The sequence below is a fragment of the Physeter macrocephalus genome, chromosome 2, assembly GCF_002837175.3.
Source record: "Physeter macrocephalus isolate SW-GA chromosome 2, ASM283717v5, whole genome shotgun sequence".
In the NCBI taxonomy this organism is placed as follows: domain Eukaryota; kingdom Metazoa; phylum Chordata; class Mammalia; order Artiodactyla; family Physeteridae; genus Physeter; species Physeter macrocephalus.
The window spans coordinates 39,400,456-39,415,344 of NC_041215.1; the positions used below are offsets into that span (position 1 = coordinate 39,400,456).

The window sequence follows — 14,889 nt, forward strand, 5'->3', positions numbered from 1 at the left end:
TTAAGCACACCTGACAAAATAGTAAGGAACATTCCAACAGCTAAAAGAAAGCAAGAACCTTGACAGAGGCAAAGGGGTGAACTGGAGACAACTTATCCTAAAGATATTTGCCAATCCAGGTGAATTTAAGCCTGGGGCAAGAGGCTCATATACTTGGGTGTCTATATTTAAGTTAATCAAGTTAACAAACTAATAAACAAGGTATGTTTTATCTTCTTGACAATTATATCTTCATAAGAACAAAACTGAAAGTCATTAAAATATGAAAGACTATTTATAGCACATATTGAGTTCTGTTGATTGGGCAAGCAATGCTGGGGTAATAAAATAAAAGCAGGGCTTCCCTGGCGGCGCAGTGGTTGAGAGTCCGCCTGCCGATGCAGGGGACGCGGGTTCGTGCCCCGGTCCGGGAAGATCCCACATGCCGCGGAGCGGCTGGGCCCATGAGCCATGGCCGCTGAGCCTGCGCGTCTGGAGCCTGTGCTCCGCAACGGGAGAGGCCACAACAGTGAGAGGCCCGCGTACCACAAAAACAAAAAAAGCATAAATATTTTACAACTTCAAATCTTTATTTCATTAAATTTATTTTTTGTCTTGATTTCAGCAAATCATTTGTTATGTAAATAAAGATTTTTTCATATAATTACATTCTACTAACAGTAACATCAATCTTCCTTGATTTTAAGGACATTTTCTCCTGTCCTAGTTCTATCCACCATTTTAGTGGAGGTTCTGGCCAGGGAAATTACTTGTGAAAATGAAATAAGTCATTCATATTGGAAGGAAGTAAAACTATCTCTATTTGCAGTTGGCATGATCTTGTATACAGAAAATCCTAAGGAACAGACATACACGCACATGAGTGCTAATAAGCAAGTTCAGCAAAGTTGTAGGATACAAGATCACCATATAAAAACCTGCATTTGTTTCTGTACACTTGCAATGACCAACTAAAAAATAAAATGAAGAAAACAAATCCACTTCCAATAGCATCAAAAATAATAAGTCATACATTTGATAATAATATAAGACTAGCACACTAAAAAATAAATAAAAACATGGTTAAAAAAATTAAAGACCTAAGTAAATAGAGACATCCCATGTTCATGGATTAGAAATTAAATATTGTGAAAATGGCAGTACTCTCCCAATTGATCTACAGATTGAATGGAATCCCTAGCAAAATTCCAACTGCCTTTTTTTTTGCAGAAATTGACAAGCTGATCATAAATTCCATATTGAAATGCAAACGATCCAGAATAGCCAAAACAATCTTGAAAAAGAACAAAACTGGAGGAATCATACTTCCTGATTTGAAAACTTACTACATAGCTACAATAATCAAGACACTGTGGTAGTGTCATAAGGATGGACACACAGATGAATGAAATAAAACTGAGAACCCATACATCTATAGTTAAATGATTTTTGACAAGGGTGCCAAGACAATTCAATGGAAAATAATAGTCTTTTCAACAAATCATGCTGCAACTAGACCCCTAACCTCACACCTGTTGTAAGGCCTAAAACTTCATGTGCTGCCTTTACATCTTTGAGCCTCACAGGGCCTTAGAAAGGCCTAATCATGAGTTCCCTTGCTCTCTAGAAACATCCCCCACCCAGCTAGTTCTCCTATCCACTGAACCAGCTGCACCCTACCTGGTCCTCAATCTAACAGGTCTCACTTCCTTGCCAACCACAGAATCATCCAAACCAATCACATCCACCACCTCCACCTCTAGTTGCTATTGGGGTTGGCAAAAAAGTTTGTTCAGGTTTTTCCATAACATCTTCTAGAAAAACCCAAACTTTCTGGCCAACCCTACACAAAGCCGCCTCCTGCAGCCCCTGCTTGTTCATTCCATTCACATTGTGGTCTGAGAGCATAGTCTGTATGATTTCTATTTTAAAAAATTTGTTAAGGTGTAGTTTATGGCCAAAAATGTGGCCTATCATGTTGAATGTTCTCTAAGTTTGAATTGTATTCTGTTGAAGTAATTTAAAAATGACTAACTGATCCAGTTCAGTTCAACCATGTCCTTACTGAGTTTCCATCTCTCTACTTACATTGCCTATCTGTTCTTGTATGGCATCCACTTTTTCCATTAGAGCCCTTAGCATATTAATCATAGTTGTTTTAAGTCCCCAGTCTAATAATTCCAACATTTCTGCCAAATCTGAGTCCAGTTCTGATGCTTGCTGTCTCTTCAAACTGTTTTTTTGCTTTTTGATAGAAGCTGGACATGCTGTGCTGGGTAAAAGGATATGAGGCAAACAGGTTTATCTGGGTAGCAGTTAGACTGTTTTACCATTTGCTGTAGCGGTAGGTGTCAGAAGCTACAATTTCCTCTGGTGTCCTGGTTTCTGTATCCTACTGTAGTCAGGCTTCCCTGGAGACTTCTTATTAAATAAGGTTTTAGCTTACAGTTGTAATTCATTGTATTCCCCTGTTACACAGAAGCCCTACTAGTGGGGCAGCAAGGTGTGGAGGAGGAAAAGCATTTTGTAGTACTATGATTAGCTATGATTAGCTCTCAGTCCTGTCAGCCTGTGCCCCTGTGCTATGACCTTTACAAGTGCTTCTCAGTTATCTCCTCCCTCCACCCGCTATACACACAGACACACACTCTCTCTGTCTCTGTCTCTGTCTCTTAGGTGACACAGCAAGACTAGAAGGGGCTGGAATTCGGTGTTTCCCTTCCTCCAGGTTCATTCGGCTCTGGTAAAAGTTTCCCTCTACTCAGCCTGGCTAAAAACAGAATTCTCTGGGCATATTACAAAATGGATACTATTCTCTTCCTCATGCCAGAAACACAAGAGGATTTCTCTCTGATCTTCACTGTGAAAACCTGGTAGCCCTCCTTAAACTCACAAAAGTATGCCCCATCCCTCAAGTATGGGCCCCCTGGAGTTTTTAGCTCAGAGTCTTGTCCACATTGAGCCTCTAGCGATTTGTCAATTATGATTTAAGTTTCCTTAGCTTGGTTCTGGCTCCTGAAGAGGTTTCTGCTATTGCTCTGGTATAATGTGATTCTCTATGTCTGCTTGTCTCTCCAATTTTGGGGGCAGCAGTTTGCCCTCTGACCTCAAGTCTGATGGGTCTAAGAAGGGCTACTGATCTTCATTTTGTTCAGCCTTTTTCTTGTTCCAAGGATGGGAGTGATGACTTCCAAGCTCCTAACATGCCCAAATGGAAAACCGTTAAGATTAAAGGTCCAAAGAGAACGAGAAGAAAAATTAAGTGAAAGAGGTCCCATCTTTTCCACGAGGAGAAGGCAATTTAATGTACATCACAGCATTAACTTTCCTACACAAACTAGTTAAAGAGCAGTTCTTACTTAGAGTTAGTGTAGAAGTCCTTTATTTAGATGACTCAAGAATCACCTGATGAGTGTAGCTGATGTGCTGGTGCACTGCCAGCAGACAGTTGCAGTGTCGCTGCTCCTGGGGTGGCCTCAGCTGGAGAGGTCATGCTTGCCCTAGGGACCCACAACCAAGGACTGATGAAGGTGAGGGATAGAAGCCTATTGTCTCAGCCCTGCAGGGCTGGCTTTTCTCTCCAGCCAGTTCATCGCCCTTTCCCTTCTCCCCACTGGGCACTCTGAATCTTGGAGGCTCCTTCCCAAAGAAACCAACTGGTGACACTTCGTGAAGTCTATTCTTCCCCCAATTTAAACTTCGTTAATCTTCCCTTGGAAACTCTTAAAGTCATGAGAAAAGAACAAATACAGTATAAAATCAGTCTAAGGTAACAACAAATTCCAAATACTCATTTTTTTAAATGAAAATATTTACTTTCCTAAATATCCTATAAATAAATGTATCTTCTATCCCAGGTTTAGAAACACTGATAATAAACATAATTCAGTTTATGAAAGAATTATGTTTTGGTATGTTTGATGTGATGATTTTTGCTATGCATAAAGAACTTTACCAAAAGAGCCAGGCCATCATTGTTTGAACCTTGACTCCATCATGACTGATTTATGCGAGCATATGCTTCCATCAGTTTCTACAGGGTTTTGACTTAAAGCAACAGATCAAGAAATACTTCTCATATCTTATAGTTGTTAGGTTATACTGCAGTGTTTTCTTGAGACCTGGAAGTAACTATTCATCCCTGGCATTTGAAGGCCTCCTCAGTGAATTTCTTCCAAGACTTCAGAGTAAAGCCTGAGACCTGGGCTCGTTCCCAGGAGGGCTTATTAGCCGACTTTGCCATCTGCATGCAGGAAATGCTGATGCTGTAAAACGACTGAGATTGTGCCTAGGGCAGAGGCCCCTGGTGCTCAGCTCTGAGGCTATGTGGACTTCAGTAGTTGTTTTTAAAAAATAAGTAGTAAATATAGTGCTGAGTCATAAATGCTAGAGACATGCCAAGAAGTAAAGAAAATGTAGGAAAACTGAACAGTAAATATAGTTTTAATTAATTGTGGTTAGCTCACAAAAGCCATACAATAGGATGTATCAACAGCTGGCTTTTACATTTAATGACATTGGTGGAAGCTATTTTCCATTTTGGAACTTCCCAGTTCCAAAAAAACACAAAACTTCTGTGACTAAGCAAAAGGGGAATAAAGTGCTTTAATTTATTTTTAATATTAATAATTACATTTTCAAAAACAATTATTTTACATTTAAAGGTATCAATACCATAAATCTATAGCTTATAGTAGGAAATATAAGTGTAAACAGTCTACATACATTCTGCATTATTGATAGTTTTATATGCATAACCCGATATACTAACCAATAATCTCCAGAGAAAACACATAAAACCCTCTTGTCTAGACAGTAGACAACAGTTTTAAAAACAAACCAAGATAGATTCCCGTTTCGCAGCTGCATGTGGTGGAAATGTATACGTATGAAGATTAAATCGGAGGCATTTACTACACTGAAGATGTTTGCTCCATGCCAGCCATGAGTGACAGTGCTAGAGATTCCACTGTGGGAAGAATAAAAATAGGTTAATAAAATAGGTTTAAATGTTTGAAAATGGCTAAATAGGCTCTAATAAATGTCTTGAAAAGTATTTAGAGACATTTTCTATTTTTAATTAAAATACTCATTATTTTTAACATATAATAAAGATGATAATCTTCATTTATTAAATACAATTGAGAAAGTATGATTTATTTCTATTTCAGATCATTTTAGTTTTGAAAACAAAAACAATCTGGGCATTACACTGAACAAATCACATTTTTCAAAATGTCATAAAATCTGGCCTCAATTCATAACAAAAAGCCATGTTCTGAGCTATGAGTGGAATCTCCTTGCGTAACAGTCACCCAGTACAAAAATAGACAAATGTATCAATGTTTCCTCTAACACATTTCTAACACAGTATGGTTTTTTTTTGGCCGAGGGTAAAAATGGGGGAGGCTGAGAGGAGGCAGTAGGGGCTTATGACATTAATTTGTTTTTAAATACCTGTGTAATAAACAAATGCCTCTTCGTTGTAGAAGAGTCACCCGACACAGGAATACAGCGATCTAAGTAAGCACTGTGAGATCAGAACTTTCTCTGTTTTCCTGCCTGGCCAGCCCCCAGCTTCTTCACCACTTACACAGAGCCGTCGGGGAGGGGTGGGGGTCAGGAGGACTGGCTCTGCGTGGGGTCCTCTAGGATTCCAGTCTGCCATGCCAACAATGGGTTTCTCTATCCTGGCAAAGATTATGTTCCTCTGGCCGGTCACTGCCCCACCTACCTGAACTGTGGGTGCAGCAGGTCAGCACTGAAGGGCTCATCTCATCCCAGAATTTATTTAGACTTCTTTGCATTCACAACTTTCTAATGACATGTTTTTGTTTATTCTATGTTCACTCATTACTCTAACAGTATTTTAAAAAATGTTCAGCTACTCTTAATGAGCATATCACAATTTGAACATACAGAAACAGGGAACAAATTAGCCCTGCATACTTTTCCCAAAAAAGCTCTGCAAGAGATACTACTTAGTCCTTTGTGTCTGTAGATTAAATGACTGTCTTCTCCCTATGACTCACCCCACAGACCCCTGTCTGCTTCATACACTGTCTGTGTACTGAACCATCAGGCCTGCATTTCCTTGTGTAAGAGGCAGCCTTGGGAATTTTAAAATTGCTAAGAAAACAAAAAACACCCCCCCCACCCCCTCAAACCCTATCTTTTGAAAAGGAATAGTTACAAAAGCTACACATGATAGTGAAGTGTGACTGAAACCTATTCTGCCATCTGCTTTACTTAACGATGGTTTTAGAAATCCATTGGTGTAACACATGATATACTAGAAAGCAAAATCTTCAGTCTCAATGTTTTACATCTGATTCACTCACCCCACTGTAATTTGGGAAAAACAATTCAACTGCTGAGGGACTTTCCAGGTTCAAAGTGGTGAAAAATTCTAATTCTTCATGAGATCAGTACCAAAACAATACAGGTAGACTTAGTTACCAGAAAATATAAAAGCAGGGGCTTCCCTGGTGGCGCAGTGGTTGAGTCTGCCTGCCGGTGCAGGGTACACGGGTTCGAGCCCGGGTCTGGGAAGATCCCACATGCCGCGGAGCAACTGGGCCCGTGAGCCACAACTACTGAGCCTGCGCGTCTGGAGCCTGTGCTCCGCACAAGAGAGGCCGCGACAGTGAGGGCCCGCGCACCGCGATGAAGAGTGGCGCCCGCTTGCTGCAACTAGAGAGAAAGCCCTCGCACAGAAACGAAGACCCAACACAGCCAATCAATCAATCAATAGAAATGCTGTAGAATTAAAATATATATATATATATAAAAGCAGTACTATTTTAACACTCACAATGGGGAAAGGATCCTCTACAGACAGCTTTGTTTAAAACGGTTACAAGAAACATATGGCAGTTTTTAAAATCAGACTCCATTTTCTCTATGGATTCCATTCTAGGAAAGAAAGTAAATTTCAATTTAGGTAAATGCATAAGGAGTTACTAGGTAGGCTATAAAATACCTTTGGAGTAATTTCAAATGTGCTTCAGTTTAATTATGTAGAATCTTAACTCTAAAGATTCTAAAATAAAATAAAAAATTTCCTGCCAAACTTTCAAAGAGTCTGAAGGAAACTGTCATTAGGATACAAAACTGCTGCTTCAGGATGGTAGTGAGTTCTAGAGTGAAGATAACTGGAGATATTCCCTTTTCTATTGTACAGTTCTATACTTTTACTTTTCACAAGCACACCTTCTTTGAAATAAACAGCACATTAAAGATATAAAACCTTACATTTTAAACTTACTAAAAAACTTGTTATTACGGGAAATAGCAAACACCCATACCCAGCTTCAGTAGTCACCCCCCTGCAGGCAGTCCCACTATACCCTTAGCCCCGTATCTTTAGAAGCAAAGTTGAGACATCATAGCATTTCAGTCATAAATATTTCAGTGTGTACACACTAAAGATAAATACTCCTTTAAAATCATAGCCACCATACCATTTGCTTAAAAAACTTCACCTTGCTTTAAAATTTTTTCACTTTCTGCTTTAAATGTGAATCAAGATCAGTTAATTTCCATAAACTGCGATGGTTAATATGCCTCTTAAGTCCTCCTCACCCCGTTGTTGAAGAAACAGTTCAATTTTAGCGAAGTATATGCAGCAGTGTTATTACCCTCTCCTCCACCTGACAGTGACATGGAGGGAGAAGTCTGCTGCACACACTTGAGACAGCAATAATAAAGTAAGACTTCTGTTTCCATCCCTGCAATGAGGAATTTTATCTACCATCTTTCACCCCTGCAATGAGGAATTTTATCTACCAATGAGGAATTTTTATCTACCATTTAGAGTATTTTGACACAGCCATATGTTAAGATTTTAGATTAGTGCTATAATGAACTTTCAGCTCCTTACTAATACCAACTAAGTATAAGCTATTATCCCAACAGCGCAGTCAACCAGACTTGCTCCTTTAAATATATTTCAAGGGAGTAATAATAGCAGCATTACATTAATTTTATAAACAAGACAGGGACAAACTATTGAGCTGCACATTCAAGGTAATGGTAGAGGATGGTACTCTGGACAGGAAGAAAGAGCTCTGGGTCCTCTGACTTTCTATGTGATAGGTGTGGATAATAAACACCCTAAAAGTAAAATATACAGTCATTCTTTTAGAGCTCTCTAAAATACAATTTTGGACTAGGATCTAGCATGATGTCCGGAATTTGGTTTAAAATAATTGAGTGAATGGGAGTGGGAGTGGGCAGTAAACACAAAACAGAACTGATTGTCACTGGCATCTGCTGAAGTGGAGTGATGGACCCCAGGGTCTGTTATGCTCCCCGCCCACTTCTGTGTATGCTTGAAGGCATCCATTAACAAAAATTTAGCAAACCTATAAAACAGGAATGTAATTTAAGGATATTTGCTTGTTCTAATCAAAAGACTTCAGATTTTTCTTGTTTTACCACTCAGAAAAGAACTGCATAATTCTTGATGCTGCCTAGTTTAGATGAACTAATTCAATTCTTCAATTCTTTCCATAATTATAAGTGTATGTGATGTGTTGCCAAGAAGAAAAGCAAGGCTCCCAGAATGAAGCCAGCTAAAAGTGAAACCAAAATGGTCACAGCACAGAGGCCCCACAAGCTGTGTACTTACTGCCACGCCCCCAGGCCAGCCTGCCAACCATCTGCAAACATGAGGGCCAAGTTCAACACCTTCATGATGGCTTCCTTCACAAAACTGACCTAGAGAGAAAGCCATAGAACATAGGCTCTGTGACCATGTTTGGACACTGACACCAACACTTTCACCTAATTTAAATGAGTCACAGAAAAAGCTCAGTGCAATCATTGCCTTCTAAGTATAAGGAAGGGTACTAGGCTCTGAACAAAATGCACTTGGAATTGGGCCACATGCCTACTGCACCCACAGTATAGGTATATCAGCAGCAGAGTCTGACCAACAGAGCCAGCAAGCTACCATTTCCTGGGACAGCCATTTGAATTCACCAGTGAAATAACGCAAGTTATTCCAGTGGCTGTAAGATGACTTAATCCCATATATTCACATCAAGCTGGACACATTTCCTGACCAAAGCACTATTATTCTATAACTGCAGATAAAATTTTCTTATTTAATCCAAACACGGTGCTGAGTGAGTGCAGACTGTCACTATAAAGTTGTCAGCTGTTTCTCTTCTATGTAATTTCCAGTCATATGGCACAAATTTGTAACCTATTTGATCTGGTCCTTCCTTAAAGAATATTTTGCAGATTAGAAGCTTAATAAGTATAAAATTCCAAAGTAGAGAGACAACTTCCCTTGGCTAGCTTCATTCCTGCCTCAGTGGCCAAGTTCACAGGTGACACCTCACTACCTTTTCTCTCAGCAGACATCGATCATGGATGGTTGACAAGTATCTATAGTGAATTTTAATCAATTGATCTAAATCCTTGGCTTCTTCGACTTGATGTTGAAACTCCAGCCCTGTACTGTGAAGAATCTTGAAAGAGAAAGATGACAAATTTAATCAATAGACTTTTTTCTTTGAGAACTAATGTGCCACACACAAAACTTTACCAACCTCTTCTACATTCACTTGCACAGGGAGGGAATGCCTCACTCTGGACTAACAGACTGCTTCTGTGTGGAGGGGCAAGTATATGAACTGTATAGGATATGCATTGATTTAAAAAAAAAAGTCACCAGGTAAATTGAATTTATATGTTTTAATAAATTCCACTGCTTACATAATGGTCTTTCTTTAAAAGGAACATAACTGTATTTCAAGTAGAAAACAAAAAACCAAATTAAACAAAAACTTAACTACCATGGTAGAGAGTAAATGGTAAACTACCATTTACTCTCAACAATTAAGGGCTTAAGGCTGGCCCTCTGAAGGCCACTAGTGCACAGGAAACAGAGAGCACCTCTGCCATGTGTATCATGTCTAAAACACAGGCTTCAAAGGCTCACTTCATCCAAACAAAAGTGGGTTCTTAGAACCTATCTACCAGAATGACTACAAATTGTTTTTTAGCAACCATTATAATCCCAATGAGTACTGTCCTCGAATAACACGGCTACTGTTCAAACATCTGAACTCCTCTTCAGAAGTTCCTCTAGAACTGGTTTTAATATGTGCAAGAAAAGCAGTTTTATTTACTCTATGAGTTAACTTATGTTTAAGAAAAAAGTATATAATCTGGCTGCATTTTCCTCCTTATACCCCATACTAGCCCGACAGATTTGTTTTTAGGCTTCCATTACAAAAAACTGAAGCCATTTTCCAGGGACAGCCCTGTTCCCACTGGTGACATTTAAAGGACTACGTGGCAAGTTCTGATGGCAAGTCCAAAACAGGAGCTCTGGGTGTGTCATCCCAAGGGGTCACTAGACAGGAGAGACACAGTGTCTGGATACATGTGCTCTGGCATGTTTTAAAAAACACTTCCCCCTGCTGCCACGTTATTTTATGACCAAGTTTTTAGTATGTGCTATCTTCACATTTTCTATAAGTATTTTGTGTGCTTGTTTGTATTTATAAATATATTACAAGTAATTCTCTATGAACAGATGTATACACGGTGACAGAACCGAGTGGATGGACAGACACGAACCCTGGTCATGATGTAGTTGTGTAAGCTGTTCACAAAGTGCATGAGCTTCACTCTTAAGAGGAACATACGATGAATCTGCTGTCTTACTGGCTCCTTCTGTGGTCCAAAATTAGCAGCTGTGTCTTGTCCACCTAAAAGTCCTTCAAGTTGCGGTTTTTCAGCAGGACTAGCTAGTTCTGTAAAGGAACGGAGAGGAGACGGGGTGGGAAGAGCATCCACTCAGACCCCACCTGCACCACTGCACAGAGCAGGACTTGTACTGGCGTGGTCGTCACCCTGTAAAGGGCACTCGGCTGGATGCACAGCAGGGACCCCATCCTCCCTATCTGGAAGGTGAAGCAGTAAAAGCTGCCATATCACCTTGATTATCACTGTCCTCAAAAATATAAAAACAAAGTCCCATTAACTTGTCATTAAAACTCTTTCACATAATCTAAGAATTTTTATTCTGGCTAAATTCCTAATTTAGTTATTGTATTTCAGATTAACTGTACTCATTCAGGGAAGTTAATTCTGATGCCTGTAAAGCTATTGCCATAAATACATATCATTCTGGCACTTGTGTATACATAAAAAATGATCTAAGACTACCAACCTTATTTTCAGTGCTAAAATTAAATTATAATTTATCTGTTGAAAACAAATCTTACCACCAAACAGTAAAACATCCAGACTATATTTTGCCCATTTTATTTGCAATAAGAGAAGAAACACCTGATTATAAATTTTTTGACATTCCAAACTTATAACAATGTCCACAGGCCATGGGACCTATGAAAACAAAAACAGAAAATTAGAATAGAAAGTAACCTATTACTCATATATCTCAATTTTTTTTTTTTTTGGCTGTGCTGCACAGTATGTGGGATCTTAGTTTCCTGACCAGGTATCGAACCCACGCCCCCTACATTGGAAGTGCGGGGTCTTAACCACTGGACCGCCAGGGAAGTCCCTTGTATGCCTTAATTTTAATAGAAAATGTTCTTACACAGAATATCAGCACATACCTTATAGCTCAGGGTCAGACCATCTAAGATATGAACAGGGAGTTTCTTCTTAGCTGTGTCAACATTTTCAAAAGATATAGACAGACTAGATAAAGAAATATAAGTTTTAGTTATTTAGCACTTTGAGTTATTTAATATATTCCAAAAAGACATTTCATAAAAGGAATGTAGATATTCCATATTTTTCTAAGCGTATATTCCAGAATAGAAATCAGGTTTTAGAAATAAAGAAGGTGGGCAAAATTTTTAAATAATGGGTTTAGCTATAAAAAAGAAGATACTTATAGTAAATTACTTAGGAAAAAAAAAAGTCAGGGAAGGTTAACTGTATTTGCCAGGTGCCTAGTCCTGGTAGAGTTCATCAAGAGGCTCAGGAGATGGACCCTCTGTTGGGGTTGGCAGGAGAGAGGTTGGGGAGAGAGAGACAGAGAGAGACAGAGGGAGAGAGAGGGAGAGGGAGTGTGTGTGTGTGTCTGGTTGGGGGAGAGGCTGTTCTCCTCACCCTGGAGAGCAGGCATACGCAAGTGTGTGGGCAAGAATGGGGTCTGAAAGTGAGAGAGTGGCATGTACATATATACACTACCAAGTGTGAAACTGATAGCTGGTGGGAGGCAGCCGCATAGCACAGGGAGATCAGCTCAGTGCTCTGTGACTGCCTGGAGGGGTGGGATAGGGAGGGTGGGAGGGAGGGAGGCGTAGGAGGGAAGAGATATGGGGATATATATATGTGTATGGCTGATTCGCTTTGTTATGGGGCAGAAACTAACACACCATTGTAGAGCAATTATACTCCAATAAAGATGTTAAAAAAAAAAAAAAGAATGGGGGCTGCTTCTAAAGCAAAGGTGTCACACATGGCTTCATCCACTCTTTCCCAACTAGTTTGAGTGTGACTCTCAATAGAATGCAGCTACCATAGGGCATGGAAATGTTCCTGAGCCACGCACTTATTTCCTTCACTCCTCAGAGCAGTTCTGTCACTGGGCTGAGAAAGGACGTGACTCTCCCAGGTTACAGAGGCACCTGTGACGATGCCTGGATGCAGCCCACGGAAGGTTAACTGTAAGGCCAAGGCAGGAGTTAGCCTTACAACCAGAGGTGTAAGGGGCGGGGTGTGATTTACGTTTAGCCAATTCATTCCATGTCACAGACTAGTGAGAATTTTTTTAGCTCGTAAGTCTGTTACACGTGCATCTACTACGTACTTAGTAGGCACCTACTGAATACCTTATTTGTCAAGTGCTGCACTAAGCAGGTGATAAAAAGCCAATCCCTCCCCCGCTCCAGGGGCTCATAGCCCAGAGCAAACAAAACGTGCAGTCACCCTCCAGTCACCAAGGCGGGGGTGGGGGGGGGCAGAGCTTTGCAGGAGTGCAGACAACTGCTGGCCATGCCCATGGGAGAGCAGCTAACTCAGGTAACTGGAGGGTGCAGACACGTGAAGGCTCCTGTGGGAGAGAGTACAGCTCTCGGGGAAACCAGAAATGTCCCAAATCCCTGAAGTGGGAAGTGTGGTGGAGAGCGGAGGCGATGTGTCTGTCTCTGTGTGCACAAGAAGCGAGGTGGGGAGCCAGACAGTGAAAAGCTCTCTCTCAGGAGAAGCTCGGCCCATCTGCTCCGAGGCACCACGGAGCCCAAGTGTGCGTGGGGGTGCGGCGGCTAGTGTCCCATGGTGGCCCTGGAGGGCCAAGTGGAAGGGACAGATGCCGAGACAGCTGGTTAGCAGGCGTGGGGAATGTCATCCAGGAGGCAGAACCGAGGGACCAGGGTTTGTGGGGGCCGCAGACAGGAAGGAGTCTAAGGTGAGCTACACTGGCACTGGGATGAACAGTGGTCCCGTCCAGAGAAACAAAGGGCTGAGGAAACGATGAAGCTCAGTTTTGGACACAGGGCACCTGAGGAAAGTCATGAGGCGCTGGTTGTGCAGACACCTGGGCTAAAGGTACTGACCTGCAGGTCACTAGCGGTCGCTGAAGCCATGGAGGCGGAATGAAGGTGCCCCAGGCAGGGGAGCGAGAAGCTCTGCTAAGGGTGGGCGGAGGGCCAGGGGCTCACAGGGAGGATGCAGAGGGAGCACCAGTGACAAGGGGCAGGGGAGACTGGAACCGAGAAGGAGACTTGGTGTGTGCAGACTCAGGGAGCCTGAGGGCACAGACAGGCACCTAGAACACACGGAAGCCATAGGAGAAGGGGTCCCAATGGGGTGGCTCATCTGTCCTGAGTTAATCTATGAGTGGGCATCTCAATAAAAATATCACCAATGTTTTTGTTTTTGTTTTGGTGGATGGAGCTAGACAAGATGATAAATAAAGTACATTTGTTAAAATAAAGAAGCAAGAATAGCCAGGAAAACCCTATTAATAAAACAGAATGCTGTTGGCATGTGAATAAACAGAACAGTGAAACAGGATGGAAAATTCAGAGAGAGACCCAATGCATATAACTCAAGTGCATATGAAAATTTAATGATAAAGGGGTATCAAATAAATGGGGAAAGGTGGATTTTTTTTTTTAAAGAAATAAGTGATGGCAACCAATTAGTCATTTGGAAAACAGATAAAACTGGATCTATGTCTCATGTTTTTTAGCTGAATAAATTCCAAATGGATCAACACCTAAATGTAAAAAATCCGTTCAAGCATTAAATGAAAACACGGGTGAATTTCTTTATACACTTGGATACAGTAAAACTTTAACTATCACTTAAAATTCAGAAGTAAGAAAATAGATACATTTATAAAACTAAAAAATATCTTCACGACAAAACAAGCAATTGTTATACCATAAGCAGAACAAAAAGACAAATGCCAAACTGGGAAATCTATAAAAAGAGCTTCTAGGGAATTTCCTGGCAGTCCAGTGGTCAGGACTCCGCACTTCCACTGCAGAGGGTGTGGGTTTGATCCCTGGTTGCTGGTTGGGGAACTAAGATCCCACAAGCCACGTGGCACAGCCAAAAAAAAAAAAAAAAAGAGCTTCTAAAAATGGAGAGAATGAAGACCAAACTGGGAAATCTATAAAAAGAGCTTCTAGGGAATTTCCTGGCAGTCCAGTGGTCAGGACTCCGCACTTCCACTGCAGAGGGTGTGGGTTTGATCCCTGGTTGCTGGTTGGGGAACTAAGATCCCACAAGCCACGTGGCACAGCCAAAAAAAAAAAAAAAAAAGAGCTTCTAAAAATGGAGAGAATGAAGACCAACAACTTGATACTGACAGAAATAGTGGCAAAAGGGCTTCCCTGGTGGCGCAGTGGTTGCGCGTCCGCCTGCCGATGCAGGGGGACTGGGTTCGCGCCTCGGTCCAGGAAG

The 14,889-nt window shown here is 41.0% G+C and overlaps 1 protein-coding gene across 4 annotated transcripts in view; it reads right to left on the bottom strand.

Annotated features, from left to right (window-relative positions):
• Window positions 1-1,850: 1,850 nt before the first annotated feature.
• TUBGCP5 (tubulin gamma complex component 5) overlaps window positions 1,851-14,889 on the bottom strand; it is a 66,753-nt gene continuing 53,714 nt past the window's right edge. The window contains exons 17-23 of one of the 4 annotated variants that reach the window (XM_028501510.2): window positions 11,583-11,667; window positions 11,226-11,346; window positions 10,576-10,751; window positions 9,333-9,458; window positions 8,612-8,700; window positions 4,820-4,948; window positions 1,851-3,701 (exon numbers count right to left, since the gene is read on the bottom strand). In XM_028501510.2, coding sequence (XP_028357311.1) covers window position 3,701; window positions 4,820-4,948; window positions 8,612-8,700; window positions 9,333-9,458; window positions 10,576-10,751; window positions 11,226-11,346; window positions 11,583-11,667 — 727 coding nt within the window. In that variant the 3' untranslated portion in view covers window positions 1,851-3,700. Of the gene's footprint in view, window positions 3,702-4,569; window positions 4,949-6,793; window positions 6,895-8,611; window positions 8,701-9,332; window positions 9,459-10,575; window positions 10,752-11,225; window positions 11,347-11,582; window positions 11,668-14,889 lie in introns of those variants that run through there. The other 3 variants (XM_028501501.2, XM_024117092.1, XM_024117091.3) reach the window with 3 other exon arrangements.